This window comes from Pinus tabuliformis, chromosome 7 (genome assembly GCF_031772625.1).
Source record: "Pinus tabuliformis cultivar Carrire ecotype Pingquan chromosome 7, CPIR1, whole genome shotgun sequence".
NCBI lineage: Eukaryota > Viridiplantae > Streptophyta > Pinopsida > Pinales > Pinaceae > Pinus > Pinus tabuliformis.
The window spans coordinates 692325449-692340796 of NC_142293.1; the positions used below are offsets into that span (position 1 = coordinate 692325449).

At 37.1% G+C, this 15348-nt stretch overlaps 1 protein-coding gene across 6 annotated transcripts in view; it reads left to right on the plus strand.

Moving 5' to 3' along the window:
* The first annotated feature begins 6933 nt into the window (after positions 1-6933).
* LOC149249383 (uncharacterized) overlaps positions 6934-15348 on the plus strand; it is a 309848-nt gene continuing 301433 nt past the window's right edge. For 2 of the 6 annotated variants that reach the window (XM_089456232.1, XM_089456237.1), the window contains exons 1-4: positions 6951-7252; positions 7400-7527; positions 7636-7684; positions 8963-9136. In XM_089456232.1, coding sequence (XP_089312358.1) covers positions 7120-7252; positions 7400-7527; positions 7636-7684; positions 8963-9136 — 484 coding nt within the window. In that variant the 5' untranslated portion in view covers positions 6951-7119. Of the gene's footprint in view, positions 7253-7399; positions 7528-7635; positions 7685-8962; positions 9137-15348 lie in introns of all 6 variants that reach the window. The other 4 variants (XM_089456238.1, XM_089456234.1, XM_089456236.1 and 1 more) reach the window with 4 other exon arrangements.

Sequence of the window (15348 nt, forward strand, 5' to 3'; positions counted from 1 at the left end):
TATTGCTAGTAGTGGGTCCATGTTGCAATTACCTTTTCATATATGATAAGATTCCTTTTAGCAATACATTTATTTTAGTATGATTCTCTTGGGCTCTAATGAGCCTCTCATTCTCAGTCTTTCAACCTTCATGTCCAACCTTCGAACTTCTCACCATGTCGATCAAATCTGGAGGGGTTTTAGTAGTAGTTCTTTCATTTGACTCATCATCCCCGATGTGAGTAGTTTTCTCCATACTATATTGTACCATTCTACTAAGTAGTCCTTCATTTTTTGTTGTTGTAAGTCTTCTTATGTGCTCAAACAACATTTCACTATTAATTTAATAAAAATATTTAATTTTAACATATCTAGTTGCATTGGCCATATATGCATTTGCTTATAATGCCTTAAAATTGAAGTCCTACTCGTACTACAAGCCATACTCATATCTTGGTTAGTATTCCAACCAATATGCATAAATTATCAAGACCAAATAAAATAGTTTATTATAGCAAATCTTTCTTTTATAAAAGAGCATTTATAATTAACAAAGAGTAAACTTACTCTCTCTCTTGAGCCCATTAAACCCAAGTATTGGAACTTATCTCTGATACCATTTTGTAACCCATCTAGTAATTGCTATATCTTTTGAGGGTAGGAAGCATATAGATCCAACCTCCTTGGTCACCTTAGGGAAGTGGAGCTTTAAAAATTCCTCTTCCATCAAACACCTTAAAACACGTTTTCAATATCACCACCATCTTCTTCTTGTTGAGAGTTTTCCAATTATATAAATTTAATCCAAGCCTGAGCTTTGGACACATAGTTATGACCCTCTAAAGATATACCCTTCAGTGCCATGTTGGAATCTGTACCATCCACATGTCACCACCACACTAGGCCTGGACCTCATCACCCTATCCAACCCATATTTGTATTTAGGATTTTTCATTAATCCACTTCGTAATAATTCCCATATCTTTAGTCTTTCATATTTCGACACTTTTGGATCCATCTAGAGTCTCAAAATTCTAGATACATTTAGATCCATGCCTAGCACTCGATCTATAGGTCAACATCCAGATTGAGGAAAAAATTAAAATATCAATTAAATAAAAGCTTGATTTTTGGATAGATGGATTCCTAGATAATTGATTCATCCACTAGACCACATCATCTCCACGGTGGTTACCAACTTGCCTCCACCTCAACATCATTGCACCTTTGATTTCATGCCAGCACCCTGCCACATCAACATGGGTCAAAATATTACTTTATCTAGATATCTGGAACATCCAAATCTAGGAAACACATAAAAATACCATTTTCCCAAAGTTTCAGATCTCAGACTCCTAATCTCCACAACACCTTCACCATGTAGGTGCCACATCAACCATAATGTTATCTTCTTGACAAATTTGTGCCATGTTAACACACCATGTTGGCAATGCCACATCATCATGCCATGTCGCCATCAGTTGTCCACACTACCACAATAACAGGCACATCAAGCATGACATGTCAGTAGCCATGTCATGCCCTTGGCTCATATCATGACCTGGGGTCCTTCCACCTAAATTCCATGTAACCTTCACATGGTCCATCCAACTAACATTTGAATCTATATTTTTTTTGTATTTTCCACTTATTAGAGATTTTGAATGCCTGAACTTTAATTAGTTGACAAATTATGGATGCCTAGACTTCAATGCTTGACAGATCTCGATGCCTAGTCTTTGACACTTAACAAATTCCAAACCTTTGCATTAACAAAGATTTTAAATGCGCATAAATTTGGATATCCAAATATATGGGGCATCCACCTATCTTTGGACCTTTCACACTTAATCCCATTTCAACTAAGCACATGGTCACAATTGCTAGGCGACCCATGTGGCTAGGGGTTGGGAGCTAAACCTCCAATTCTCGAAATTCCAAAATTTGATTGCTAAATTTTGATAGTTATAGGCTCTCCATAAGAATTTTTGAGTCTGCCTTTAAGGATTGAATTTGACTTCAAAAAGGGAAAAAAAAATCCTATAAGACTTATGAAGATAAAAAAGTCTTCACCAATCTATAAAAGCTTTCGGTCCAATTCCCAAACCAAGATTTCTCAAACAAAGTTAAAGGAAGGCCCAAAGGCCAAATCCCCGCAATTCACCATCTAGAGTAAACTCTCTTATTTTTCTTCGATTCTAACCTTTCAAGCCTTCCAATCCAAAGTAGAATTGGATCAAATTTCTATCATTGTACAAGTTCTTATAGGAAGTTTCTAACACCCTTCCTTGAATTCTCTATGAAGACTCCTTCCTCTCATTCTTCACTGGAAAATCCACACTTATTTTTCCTATTTGGAGCAAACCCAACTCCTAAGGTTGTAAAATCACCAAGAATATTTCATAACCAAATCAACTATCATGCTTGTCCCACAGGATGAGGGATTAATTGTTGAAAAGTGCAACAAGAAATTCTCAATTCGTTTTTGCCTTGATTAAATTGAGAAAATTTGAATTTCCACATCAGTAGACAACTTGGATGATGTTAACTTGTGTGACATGGCTTATGTTACCCAGTTTACTTTGTAAATTCAAGTTGGAGTAGTTAGAGTTCAGTTCTGCATGTGTGATTGCTAATTTGTAGCAAACAAGGCCATTTATCTTAGGTTGTTTTCAATTAAACTAGTTCCAACTTTTGAAGGAACTAGTGGAAGGTCAATTAAGTAGTGGGACTTTACTCAAGCTCAGTGATCATCTATTTAATTGATCAATCAACCCAAAATATCTAGTGCATGCAGAGAATTCGAGTTACCCACTTGAGGTGGATATTCCAAGGCAATGTAACATCATTTGTAGACTAGTCTTGAGTGTACATGTGTTGCATGCAGTAAGATGATCAACCTAAGGAATTGCACAATTTAATTTGAGGAATTTCCTAAATAATAGGGGCCTAATTCCTCAAGGAACAACGCAAGGAAATAGGAGCTCAAGCAAAGGCAAAATTTGACCAAGTCTAGGTCAGAGGCCTTCAGTGAGCAGAGAGATATGTTATGCACTTGCAAGGTGTGCTCAGTTGAACAAAGAAATTGTAATACTTCTCTATTCATTTAATTAATGCAGGAAAACATTGGGGTTTTTAGCATATTACCTTCCCCAGATAAAAATACTCGTTGCATGTGTGTTATTTCTTCTTGCATATCTGAGATTTTTGTTCTAAATTGTGAATTAATGGCCTTTGAGTAGAGTAGGTTTGTGTCTTGTGGTTTTGATTAAAAATTCATAAGAAGTTGCAAATCTACAACCTAATTTCTACAAATATCCCTTGTTAACCCAGCCATGAAATCATTATGATCAAAGACTCATTACAACCACACACAAGGGTTAGACAAGCCTCTAACAACTTCTATGATAACTATTCTCAAACATCCATTACATTACAAGAGTAGGCTTCAAAACCACTCTTCCAGTTTATCAATATATAAACCAAAAAGAGTAGGGGATAGAGAGAAACCTTGCTTGACTCCAATGTCACTTCTAAAGATTTCTAAAATACCTGCTGAGGTTTTAATTTTGACTTTCACCTCTTCATAAAGTCTATGGACAATGACGCTATTATGCAAAGGAATTTCAAATTCTTCCATTCTACACCACAACTTATCTCTAGGGACTGTGTCAAATGTCTTTTTGAAGTAAAAAAAGTAGCATACTACTTCTTCTTTTTCCTCCCAAACCTTTTCAACAATGTGTCTCAACGTGATACTATGATCCACTGTAGAATGCTTCAGCCTAAACCCTGCTTGTCTTCTTGCCCTCTTTTATTTTACTTCTGCCCACTTACTGATTCTATTTTCTGCCATGTTGCCAAAAATATTTGCAAACAAAGGATTGATCATAATGGCTTTATAGTTTGAAGGATTATTAATGTCTCCCCTTTTAAAAAGGGGTATTGCTAGGTTAGTTGTCCGGCCTCATGGGAATCCTTGCTGAATGATGTTGTTGAATATTTCCATGATGTGCGGTGTAAGAGTGTTCATTCCCCATTTTAGATACTCTGCTTGAAGTTCAACCAAGTCCTTTGCCTTTCCTGTTTTCAACTTCTTAATTCCAATCTCCACCTCCTGTAACATGAATAGCTTTGTAGTTGTGTTGATCTAGGGGGGAGGCTTCACCTCTGATTCTTTCTCATAGAGTTGTCTTTCATATTCAAACCATTGATTAGTTGTAATATTATTTTCAATTTGCTTCTTCCTTGGTTGAAGTTCCTGCTAGAAAAGATTTGGGTTATTCTTGCTTAGATATATTAACTCTTCTCGCCTTGTTTTTATGAACTCATCTTTTTTCCTTTTTAGGATCTTTTTATACAACTTTGCATTCATCTTCTCCTAGCTTGCCTTTTTCAAGGTTCTCCTTGCCATTTTGCATTCCTCATCAAACCAAACATTTACAGGAAAACAATTTGATTATGATTTCCCATTTTTTGCTCTTTTGCACTTCTCAAGTGCACTTTGAATTATATTTTTTAACTCATGACTATTGAAGCTTTTGAAACCAGCTTTCTCCTTCCCAATTAATCTCTCTAACATTGTCTTGAAGATAGTACAATTTTCTTGTGTTAGAAGAATTTTGCCTCTTGATAGTGATTGTCGAGAGCATTGGGTTTTCCTCCTATGATGCCTTTCTCCTAACCATGATAACTTTATATAAATTGGGTTATGGTCTGATTTTAAGTCCCAAATATGCTCTCCAATCTTAACTTCGTCTATCTTTTCTATCAAGCTTTGTGAAGACATTACATAGTTAACGACACTTGCCCCATTATATATGTTACAAGTGAAGTTCCCAGACCTTTTCCATTTGTTTAGACCATTGCAAATAGTTAAGTTGAAAGCACCACACAGTGTAAACAACTCCTCTCCAAAATGATTGCTAACTTTGTCATCTTATGATCACCTCACCCATTGGAGATTCTCCTCTTCAGTGAGCCAAATAGGATTGTGATCCTCTTTGCAACAAAGAATACTAGCTTGATGATTTGTTGTTCTAGCATTTAAATCTCCCACTAAAAGAACTTCTTCATGTTAAGAGTACGCAAAAATATCTTGATTTAAAGCTGCATATGGATCCTTGCTGTCTAACCCCTTATTTTTGTAAGTTCTTGAGACTTGAAGGGCAAAATAGCATGCTTCAATTCTTATGTGATTCTCATCTTCTGATATTTTGAACCATAAATATTGTTTATTTGCATCTTCTTTAATTAAGTGAATGTGATGGCCTTCTTTTTCTTTCAATAAATTGGTATTCTCCCATGCCCTTTGCCATTTTCTGTTACCTTGTTCCAAATTGCTAACTTCAAATAACCGTCAAACACAAGAGTTTTGCAACCATCATGTTCATGAGTTTCTGTGAGACAAATTATGTCTCTACCTTCCGCAATAGGCCCTAACCCAGGTCCCCTCCTCCAAGGGTAACCTCTACAATTCCAACAAACTAAACTTGGTAGATCTAGGTAGGATTTGACTCCTACACAGTTTGGCACATAAGACTCAAATTTGAGTCTTCATCCATTTTCATCCATGTTGATCTTGTTGTTTTCCTCCCTATTATCGAATTCTTTGTTTTTTCTTTACTGCCACCTTGCTACCCTGTTTTTGCCCGGAGGCCCAAACACTGTAATAACTGCTTTACCATTGTACAACCATGCACTTTTCCCTTCATTTCTTGCTACTCTAATTTTCTCCACTTCTTACCTTCTCTCATCTTGTTGTTTGTTGGTTAAATATTCATCTAGGAAGAAGTGTGAGACTTTCAAGAGTTTATTTTTGCCCAAGAGCTGGTGTTTGTCTTGCATGCTTGCCATGGTGACTTTTATGGATCAAGGCCTCTCTTCACATTTCTTCCCCACCCTCCTTGCTTGGCAAATTTGCCCTTTCCGATGTAGTTTCTCTTTTAGAAAGTCTCTTGTTAAATTGAGAGTACTTTCATTCTTCCCATAATCTCTTATTCCCCTGATAATAAAGTTTGTTTCTCTGTCCTATATTTCTTTGTGCTCTACGAGCACTTGCATCTTCTTCTTCCTCTATCTTTATGTAACCGTAGCGTCTCCAACTCTAGATTTGATTTCTTTTAGACCATCTTTCCTATTGTTTTTTTTTGCCTTCTCTTTCAAAGGGTCTGTTTGCATCTGAAGGAGTGAAAAATTCTCCCTTTACTAACCAATATCCAATAATTCTTGGTGGTGTAGTTTTCCTTGAATAACAGTGATAAGTCAACCTACAATAAAAACTTTTGTTATGGAAAAGTCCACAAGCGTACTTGGGATAAGGAGTTAGGAAGAAAGAAAAATTACTATATTGCGTTTAATCCCACTCATAGTCATCTCTTAGAGAACCAAAATTCTTATTGCTCAGTTAAGGACTAATTCTCATCAACTCCGTTGTGAAACAGGGCGCTGGAAAAGGCCAAAGGAAGTGTGGGAGGAAATATTATGCATTTTTTGTTCTTCCGGAAAAGTGGAAACAGAAAAACATTTAATTTTAGAATGTGAGGCCTTCAAAGACAATAGGGAAAGTTATGCAGATATGTTGGCAGCTAGCTTTTGGGATAATCTATTTAGCGAGGGGTTTGTCAAGATGCTGGGAGCATTTATTTTGAAGCTTCACAGACAAGCAAATGAATAAGCAATCTGCCCCATAAGCTATACGTTAAAATAATTTCTTTATTTCTTTCTTAATGAGTAGCCACCAGTAATAATTGTTCCTATTGCTAATTAATTAAGATTTTCCATTGTGAAAAACAAAAAACTAATTTTGTTTTTTTTGGGTGCTATATTAATTTTAAGTAAAGAAAAATGCAGCATGCTTCACTATCCTGTTAAGAGTACACCTAGCCATAATCTCCTGAGTCTAAGACACGACACCCGCGGTATAGCCAAAAGAAGGCGAAGGTTCAAATTTGAAATTTGCGGGGCACAACTGCCGATGACGATTGAATGTTCAACGTCGATGCGTGGTCGTGTCTTATCTAATTTCCATAATCTAAACTGTTTTTGTGTGTGAATCTAATTCTAAGTTCTATCCGGAAGGAATGTACTTGGTAACTATATTTACCAACAATCGTAGTTATTTCATTCCAGGTGGTTGAAATGGTAATAGCAATGGAAGCTACTCTGACTCCTTCGAGTTGTTCCGTAGTACATGCTGTCACAGGGCGGAGGAAGCTTAGAAGGTTTCCGTGCACCCTTGCTTTGCACTTGAAACCTCAATTTCAATCTCATGGTACTTCATCGCTCTGGCAAATTATAAGACTAATTAATAACTATGTCTGATCTTCCCAGCATCAGAGAATCACTTTCTTTTGCAGAGATATGAGATAGAGGAGAGTTATGTTAACCGAGGTTAGTTGAAAACATTGTCGTGTTTCAGATTCTTCTGAATGGAGGTCAATCAGGAGGCTGTTGAAGAGCTACAGGGAATCAATTGCAAGGGCCTCACCGGAGGATTCATTGAAACAAGGGCATTGGGTGAAGTTAATATGTGGAGCTAGCTTTGAGGTAACATTCTGCCAATTCTCTCTCTCTCTTTGCATAAAATACGAATGGCTGCGAGCAAGCCAGCCTTATGACAAAATATGGAGTTAATCCATGAATTGTGACTTGCAGGACGTGGCAGATGTCCGAAATCTTTCTCTCGTTTATACTCTAGCTGGTGGTAATGCAAATATTACCCCCTTTGAATGAAAGCAATATTTTCCCTTTTTAATTAATGGCCGTCCTCAGCTAGCTGGCGGTGATGCAATTTTTACATCCTCTGAATGAAACCCATATTTTCCTTTTTTTAATTAATCGATTCCTCAGCAACGAGGCCTTGCTTCAGGGGTGAATGACATGACTCTCAAAGGGATGAGGCTCGCTGTAAGTTCCAGTTCATTTTGGAAAAATACCCTCGATTTCAAGGAGTGAGCTCAATTAGTTGTCGTCAAACTTGTTAGGCATTTGGCTAATTCGATTTTCGACCGGTTTAAATCACCTGGTTGAGCTGCACTAGTCTAGACTCTACGCTTATAGATTTATTAGCAATGCCATTTAGGAAAGTGCAGAAAGGGGAAGCATCCGTTGAGTTTCCCATTAAGTTTTCCCTTAAAAATAATAATTACTCTTCAGATGTAGATGTCTGAAACTTTTCGTTTGTTTCAACTGGTAGTAATGCACTTTTTACACCTTTTGAATGAAACATGTATTTTCTGTTTTTAATTAACAATTGTCCTCAGCAATGGGGCCTTGCTCCAGTGGTGAACAACCCAATTCTCAAAGGGATGAGGCTCTCCCAGACTCCAGTTCATTTTGGCAAAATCCCTGCCCCTCACGCCTGATACCTAAGCCGCAGGAAGTCTGCAATATGCGGTGCAGCCCTCAACTTTGAGACACATTTCCGAAGTACTTGAAAAAAAATTCTGGTCAACCACACTGAAAGAGGGCAGCCATCCCTACCTAGGTCTGTATGATTACCCAAATAGGCTGTAGGCTTGTTGTTCACCCCAAGTTGAATTTCAGTCAGCATGGTGGCAGAATTAATCCGCAGAGTTTGCCAGTTGGTTGGACCTCTGAACAGCTCAATTAGATAAGACAAGATAATTTATTGATGTCCAACAAATGACCAAAAAAAGTAAAATGGGACCACATTTCTAGAAGTGAAAAACATCACGCGGCAAACTTCATATTGGATGTCCAATTAACAATCTCATTTATTTAGCAAGTCACTGTGGCATTCAATTTTTTATACTCAACTGATTTAATGAGCCATCCGCAGTTTCACTGTTTCACAATCTGAATTAGTTCATAGTTCATACTTAGACATGCATGGCTAATCTTCGAGACAAGCATATGACTACTGGCAAGATCTAATGAAATAGAATGGCATTGACCAAGAAAAAAGTACAAGCAAACATACATTGCTAAATTGTGACTATGATATGTTTATGGCTTGCAGTTGACTGCATTGACTGTGCAGCAGAGGTATCCGTTGTTACTGCAGTAAATGAAGGTATTGATATGGCACAACAGATTTTCATGTCAGGGAACATTGATGAGAGGCTATCCTTGCCAAGGCCTTGGGTAATGATCAGCGTGAATGACGATAAGGATCTTCACTTCCGCAAAGCTCGTAAGTTTTCTCAATCTGTAAACGCTCATCTCAATCTCAAATTGGAAATACTTCTCTGCTTTGACAACCATCTTCAAGAAAAGCCTAGAATTTCTGTCTAAAGGACAATTGAGATATCACAACCTTTTGTTGTCTACAAATGAAGTTCTTTATGAATACTGAAAACCCTAAAGATAATAATGAGGAAAACGAACTGTGGTGTTGTACACAGAGCGAGTGCAGTTGATTGGATTGAAAAATTATACTGTTTATACTGCGCACAGTGAGTGTGTAATGCATCTAGATTCTGAATGCCAAGTATAGAAAGCGAGAAATATGTAACAAGAACTCACTCAACTATGTAGATGCAAGTAGAAAATTTATATTTATGTTGTAATAACAATTAAGGAAGTCTCAAAATTAAATCTAGGTATAATTTCACATTATTTTACCATGGTTTTTATGTACTGTTTCACCATTTCTCTATACTTCAAATTCCTTATTTCTGAAGAAATCTTTAAAGGTTGTCACAATATACAGAGTCGCAATGTTTCAAATTTATCCTTTCTAAGGTGTCCTATTAAAGGCATATTGGAAGAGATAGAAGCAGCCTCACCACTACAACCGTTCTACTGAAGTATTCTTTCATATTTGTACTTTTTACATTATATATAAACTATTTTGTACAAAAAACATTGTTATCCACTATAATGAATATTCCATGCATAAATGAATCATCATAAACGTTTGTTTTGGCCTTATATTTGGTTCTCACAAGATACACTGGCTGTGGTTCTATTGATTATTGCTTCTTATATACCGGGGTGAGCTAGCCATGTCAACCACTATTTAATATTGGTCTTTCAAGTCCGTATTAGACCTTCAAGTCTATGTCTATCTTTTATCACGTTATATGGGCGTTGATATATATGGCAAAGCAGTTTTGATGATCCTAATTTGGAATCATATTTTATTACTAAATTGTGATATGAATTCTGCTGCCATTTGGGGCTTTGACACAACTGTTAATGAGCCCAAGCTGTGATGGATAGGACTGCACTAACAATTAACTGAGGTCTATGGAAGCAAATATATAATAATAATAATAATCATCTAATTTTAGGGTCTCGGCCAAGTCAGACACCAAATTGGTGTATAAGACCCCCCTGTTTTTGGGACAAGTGACCTCCCTTCATACAGTGATTTGACTGCTAAAGTCTATGGAGGTGTACATACTCTACCCCCCTCAGATTTGAACCTATGACCTCTTAGGAGGAAACACATATTCTTAACCATTAGGTTTGTTACCCACCAAAATTGGGTGACACCTAGGAGAAAACTTTTCTCCCTTTTGGTTAGCCAGCTAGCCAATAGCCCTATGATGATCGACAGATAGCTTTACTTCTGATTTCTCCACCTATGCTCCAGTCAACGTTCTGTCCCATCTAGCATACTTCTTGAAGGAAGGTGGGTCATCTATAAATAGGTACACTAACCATTTCTGTAATCATGTGCTTTCATTTAATGTTAAGGGCATTCTAATACCGATCACAAGTTAAGCTGGACGATTGACCACTCTTGGTTGTATCCTTTCTTCCACACTTCACTTGGGAGGTTACCCTTTGCCCCTAGTCTAGTGTGAACTCCCGTGAGACCTTTTCTTTCCATTGTTTAGGAGAGGCATGAATAGGAAGCATTGGTTGATATGGTGTGCCCAATGTAATCCATACTCACCATTTTCCATCTCTCCCTTATATTCACTTCCATTCTTTGGGTTGATTGTTTGGGATGGACACCCATATATCCACATCTTGGAGTTAGGTTCTGGAAACTTTTCCCTAAGAGGTTGATGCAATTGAAAGAAAGATAAAAGCATATAAAGCCACAAATGAAATGGAAAAAATCAAAACATGGCCAGGATGTAATATCCTAGGGAGATTTTTTCCCTAGGGTTTCTTAAATAACTAATGTTTCTCACACAGTTCCCTTGCTTGTTTAGTAAGACTAATTCATTCAGTAATATAGTGCATGAATAAACAAAATGATTTTCAATTAGCAGTACGACTCTTCCAACAACATGTAACAATATTCCTTTCATTACAATACCATGATTCAATCAATCCACAGATTTAGCGACAACTCTAGTTTAAGTTCCAAAATCCAACAGAATTTGACCAACAAACAATTATTCAAGTGACCTGAAATATATTATACTAATGCGCAACTTGCAATTCCTTGTAGGTTTTGATCAAAAGAGATATCTGAGTGGCTTTGTGATGAAGCCCTAATTCTGTTACAAGGAATGTCACAAAACTTTAGAGCTAGGATCCAAGTTGACTCAGGATGACAGCGAGCTAGTTAGATCAAACTCTGCTTCCGGATCTACCTTAATGTAGAAAATTTCTACAAATCTAGCTCTGATACCATGTAGAAAATCATGTAGATTCACAAACTCATGCAATGTACTAAAGCACATGACAAGAATCTACTTCTACTTTCAACCAGCAGAAGCCAATAGATCGATGAAAACAATATGAACAAGAAGAAGACAAATCAATGGCACATAACACAAGATGTATCTGGGGAAAGCCACTGTTCAAAACCCTGCTATCTATATTGCATATATCAGAAATATGAGTGAAGATACAAAGCTTGTTCTCACTAGAACAATTCCGCACAAGTATGCTCAACTCTCTCAGCTCACAAGCTAGCTCTTGGCCAACACTTAGCCAATTCTGTAGCTCTCCAAGCTCCTAATCTCTTGTGTAATTCCTAGGATGAATAACCTGTATTTAAAGGGAATTCATGCTTCCAAAACTGCACAATCCAAACATAGGATCAATCTCTGATGCATGCATGATATTTACACTCCAGTAAATAATACCATTGATAGTACACTATCCCTGCACTCTAGTCTCAACTGGGTCTTTCTTTGAACTGATATGCATGAGTTTCTGATGAGGGAATCTTCAGTTAACTGGAGTAGCACTAGTGGATGCACTAGTGCATCAACTGACTGTTAGTCCTCTATTAGTTCCTCAAACAATTTGGAACTAATTTAACTGAACATAACTCAGTAAACTAAGTGATCTAATTTACAATTCAATTTAAACTCATACTGGACCCCTAAAACTTAGAGAGAACATATACATGAATTCAGAAAGACTTCCAACTCGAAATTTCTAAGCTAATTAAACTTAATTAACTATTTACAACTTGCTATGAGAATAGAATTCGATTTTAATTCAAAATTTAATTCAAGGACAAATTAAATTGGAATTTCTTGTTGCCATTTATCAACACTTAAATTGGCTTCTAAATTTCCCAGGGCTCCTTTGAATTAGCCTCAGGGCTATTGTAATGCCTCAGAAAATGTCGGTCTATCACAGGCTTTGATCCATTCTTAACTAACCTCAAGAAGGGTTTGTTTTTGATTGAATTTAACCCTCGTATAAGCTTAGGAAACCCTCGTCTATGCTCAGGAAACTCTCGTTGGTCTGTCACAGATTTATCTTGGTCTCAAGATGCCGTCTACCTCAAAAACTCGTTACCTTTGCCTCAGGATAATTCGACCTTCTGCCTCAGTAAAAATTCGACTAACCTTAGGAAAAAATCAGATATCTTGCCTCAACCCTTCCAACATGATTTGGTATCCTTCAGAAAGATAAATTTCTGCATTTTCCAAAACAAAGAAAGGTGATTAGGTAGGGTGGGATCATCTCCATTGAAACTAGTCAAAGGAGAAATGGGGTCTTAAAACCCGTAGAGCCTCCAAAGTAAAACAAAGACAAACTTGATCCAATATAATGATGATCAAATGATTCTAACCCTCTTGTATTTATAGATTTCTTGAGGGGATTTTTCTCCTGAATTAATTAAGAGGAATTCATGGAAACCCCATCTTTGGGCTTTTATCCCCAGCTGCCCAAAATTCGCCCCTTATTGCCCAAACATTGGAAATTTTGGGGTTTTCCCCTTTATCCAAGACTATAGCCTATGGGGATTGATAGGCTACTTCGTCCTCCATTAGTACATCAATTTATAGGGAACATTGCAGTCCCCCCTTCCCGTGTTAGGCCCCTATACTACTAGTGTAACCCCTTATTGTTATTAGTACAACCCCCTTATTATATTGTTGTACCCATGTAGTCCCCATATTGTTAATATTGTGCCCCATAGAAGCCCACTATTGTTATTATTGTGCCCTTACATTATTATTGTTATGTCGGCTCTAATTATATTATGACCCCTTAGACTCCTATATATAGAAATAAGGTCTTGTCATTTGTATCATCCAAGAATTGCTCATTTATGTAATGTAAAGGAGGTTGCCCCCTCGAAGAGGCTGAATTCTAAGGCGTGGATCTCTCTTTTCTATCTTTTTGTGAGCTGGTTTCATAACATTTGGTATCAGAGCTTTGGATTCTAGGGTTTCGCTGCTCCAAACAGATCATCGTGGCATTTTCGCTATAACTGTTTTTCTGCGACATTTCAGAAGCTAAAAAAAAACCCATTTGAGAAGAAATCGCACTGAACCTCGGGTCCGAATTTCAGAGCTTTTCGCACTATATTTGCGGAGATATGATCTGAGGAAGTTGGTCTTTTTGAAGACTCCTGAATTAAATTCCAAACAGGTGACCTGGGGAAAATCGTCATAACTTTCTCTTTGAGCATCGGATTGAAATTTTGTAAGAAGGTACAGAAATAGGACGGACTGTAGTTTCTTGTATATATTTTTCAGTGCCAAAGGTCGAAACAGTGACACGTGGCACTTCATACAAGTTCGCTCTTCTAGAAAGGTCTATAATCAGGTCATCTTGGGAGATTGTGCATAACTCTTTCTTGGAGAATCCAATTTGGATCAGACTGGTGGCATTGGAAAGAGGACACAGAGGGCTACTACAGGTTGCAATTTCAGAACTTAAATATCCGAAAGTACAGAGTTATAGTCGTTTCAAGATCGAGCTCCTAAAATCAAGAAAAAGGAAGATGAGGAAATTTGATGGCAAGGATCCGGTAAATTGGATACTTCAGATGGAGCAATATTTTGATCTACATGGTGTACCACTGTTACAAAAGGCATGTATTGCATCTTCATATTTAGAACCGGATCAATTTTTATGGTATGAAGGGCTTTGTTCTCGTAAACAACTTGTTACGTGGTCAATTTTCACGGAGGAAATGATAGCACATTATGAGGATACAAAGAGCAACACCTTCTTTAGAGCAACACCACAACAATTGGAAAGAGTAAAAGGGCTTTGTGACATAGTGGAAAGCAAAATTATGGAAACCAGGAAGCATACCCCTCACAACTATAAAGATGGAAGTGTTGTTTCTCCTAGCCTTCCACAACCTACAAGGGTTACACCACAACAATTAGAAGAAAAAAGAGAAAAAGGGCTTTGTTACAATTGTGATAGCAAATGCACTAAAGGTCATAAGTGTGCTGAGAAGAATTATTCTACATAGAATATGAAGAGGAGGAAGAAAAGGATCAAGAAACATCAAAAGAAGAAGATATACGCCAGGACCCCACCCCAGAGAAAGAAGAAATGAATCTGACCATATCTTGTAAAGCATTGGCAAGAATTATCACTCCTCAAACTCTCAAGATAGAAGGACATATCAAGAAGAAAAAGGTTCAAGAAGTGAAAGATCACATTGAGAAAGAAGAAATGAATCCAACCATATCTTGTAATGCATTGGCCGGAATTACCACTCCTCAAACTATCAAGATAGAAGGACATATCAAGAAGAAAAATGCTCAAGAAGTGAAAGATCACATCGAGCATCAAGAAATGAATCCGACCATATCTTGTAAAGCATTGGAAGAAATTACCACTCTTCAAACTCTAAAGATAGAAGGACATATCAAGAAGAAAAAGGTTCAAGTAGTGAAATATCAAATCGAGTAGCAACAACATGTTCTCCAACTTTTAAAGGATAACGCCACTTTGGTGCAGAATCGAATGAAAAAACAGGTAGATCAACATCGCAGTGAAAAATGTTTTGATGTAGGTGATTGGGTATTTTTATGGCTACATCTCAAGCAAGCTATTTATGAGAAGGAAATGTTGGCAATACTACATGCACTTAAGAAATGGCGACCTTACCCAATGGGAAGACATTTCAATGTAAAAATGGATCATGATAGTCCTAAATACCTTTTAGAACAAATATTATCTTTAGAAGAACAGAAAAAATGGGTCACAAATATGTTGGGTTATGAC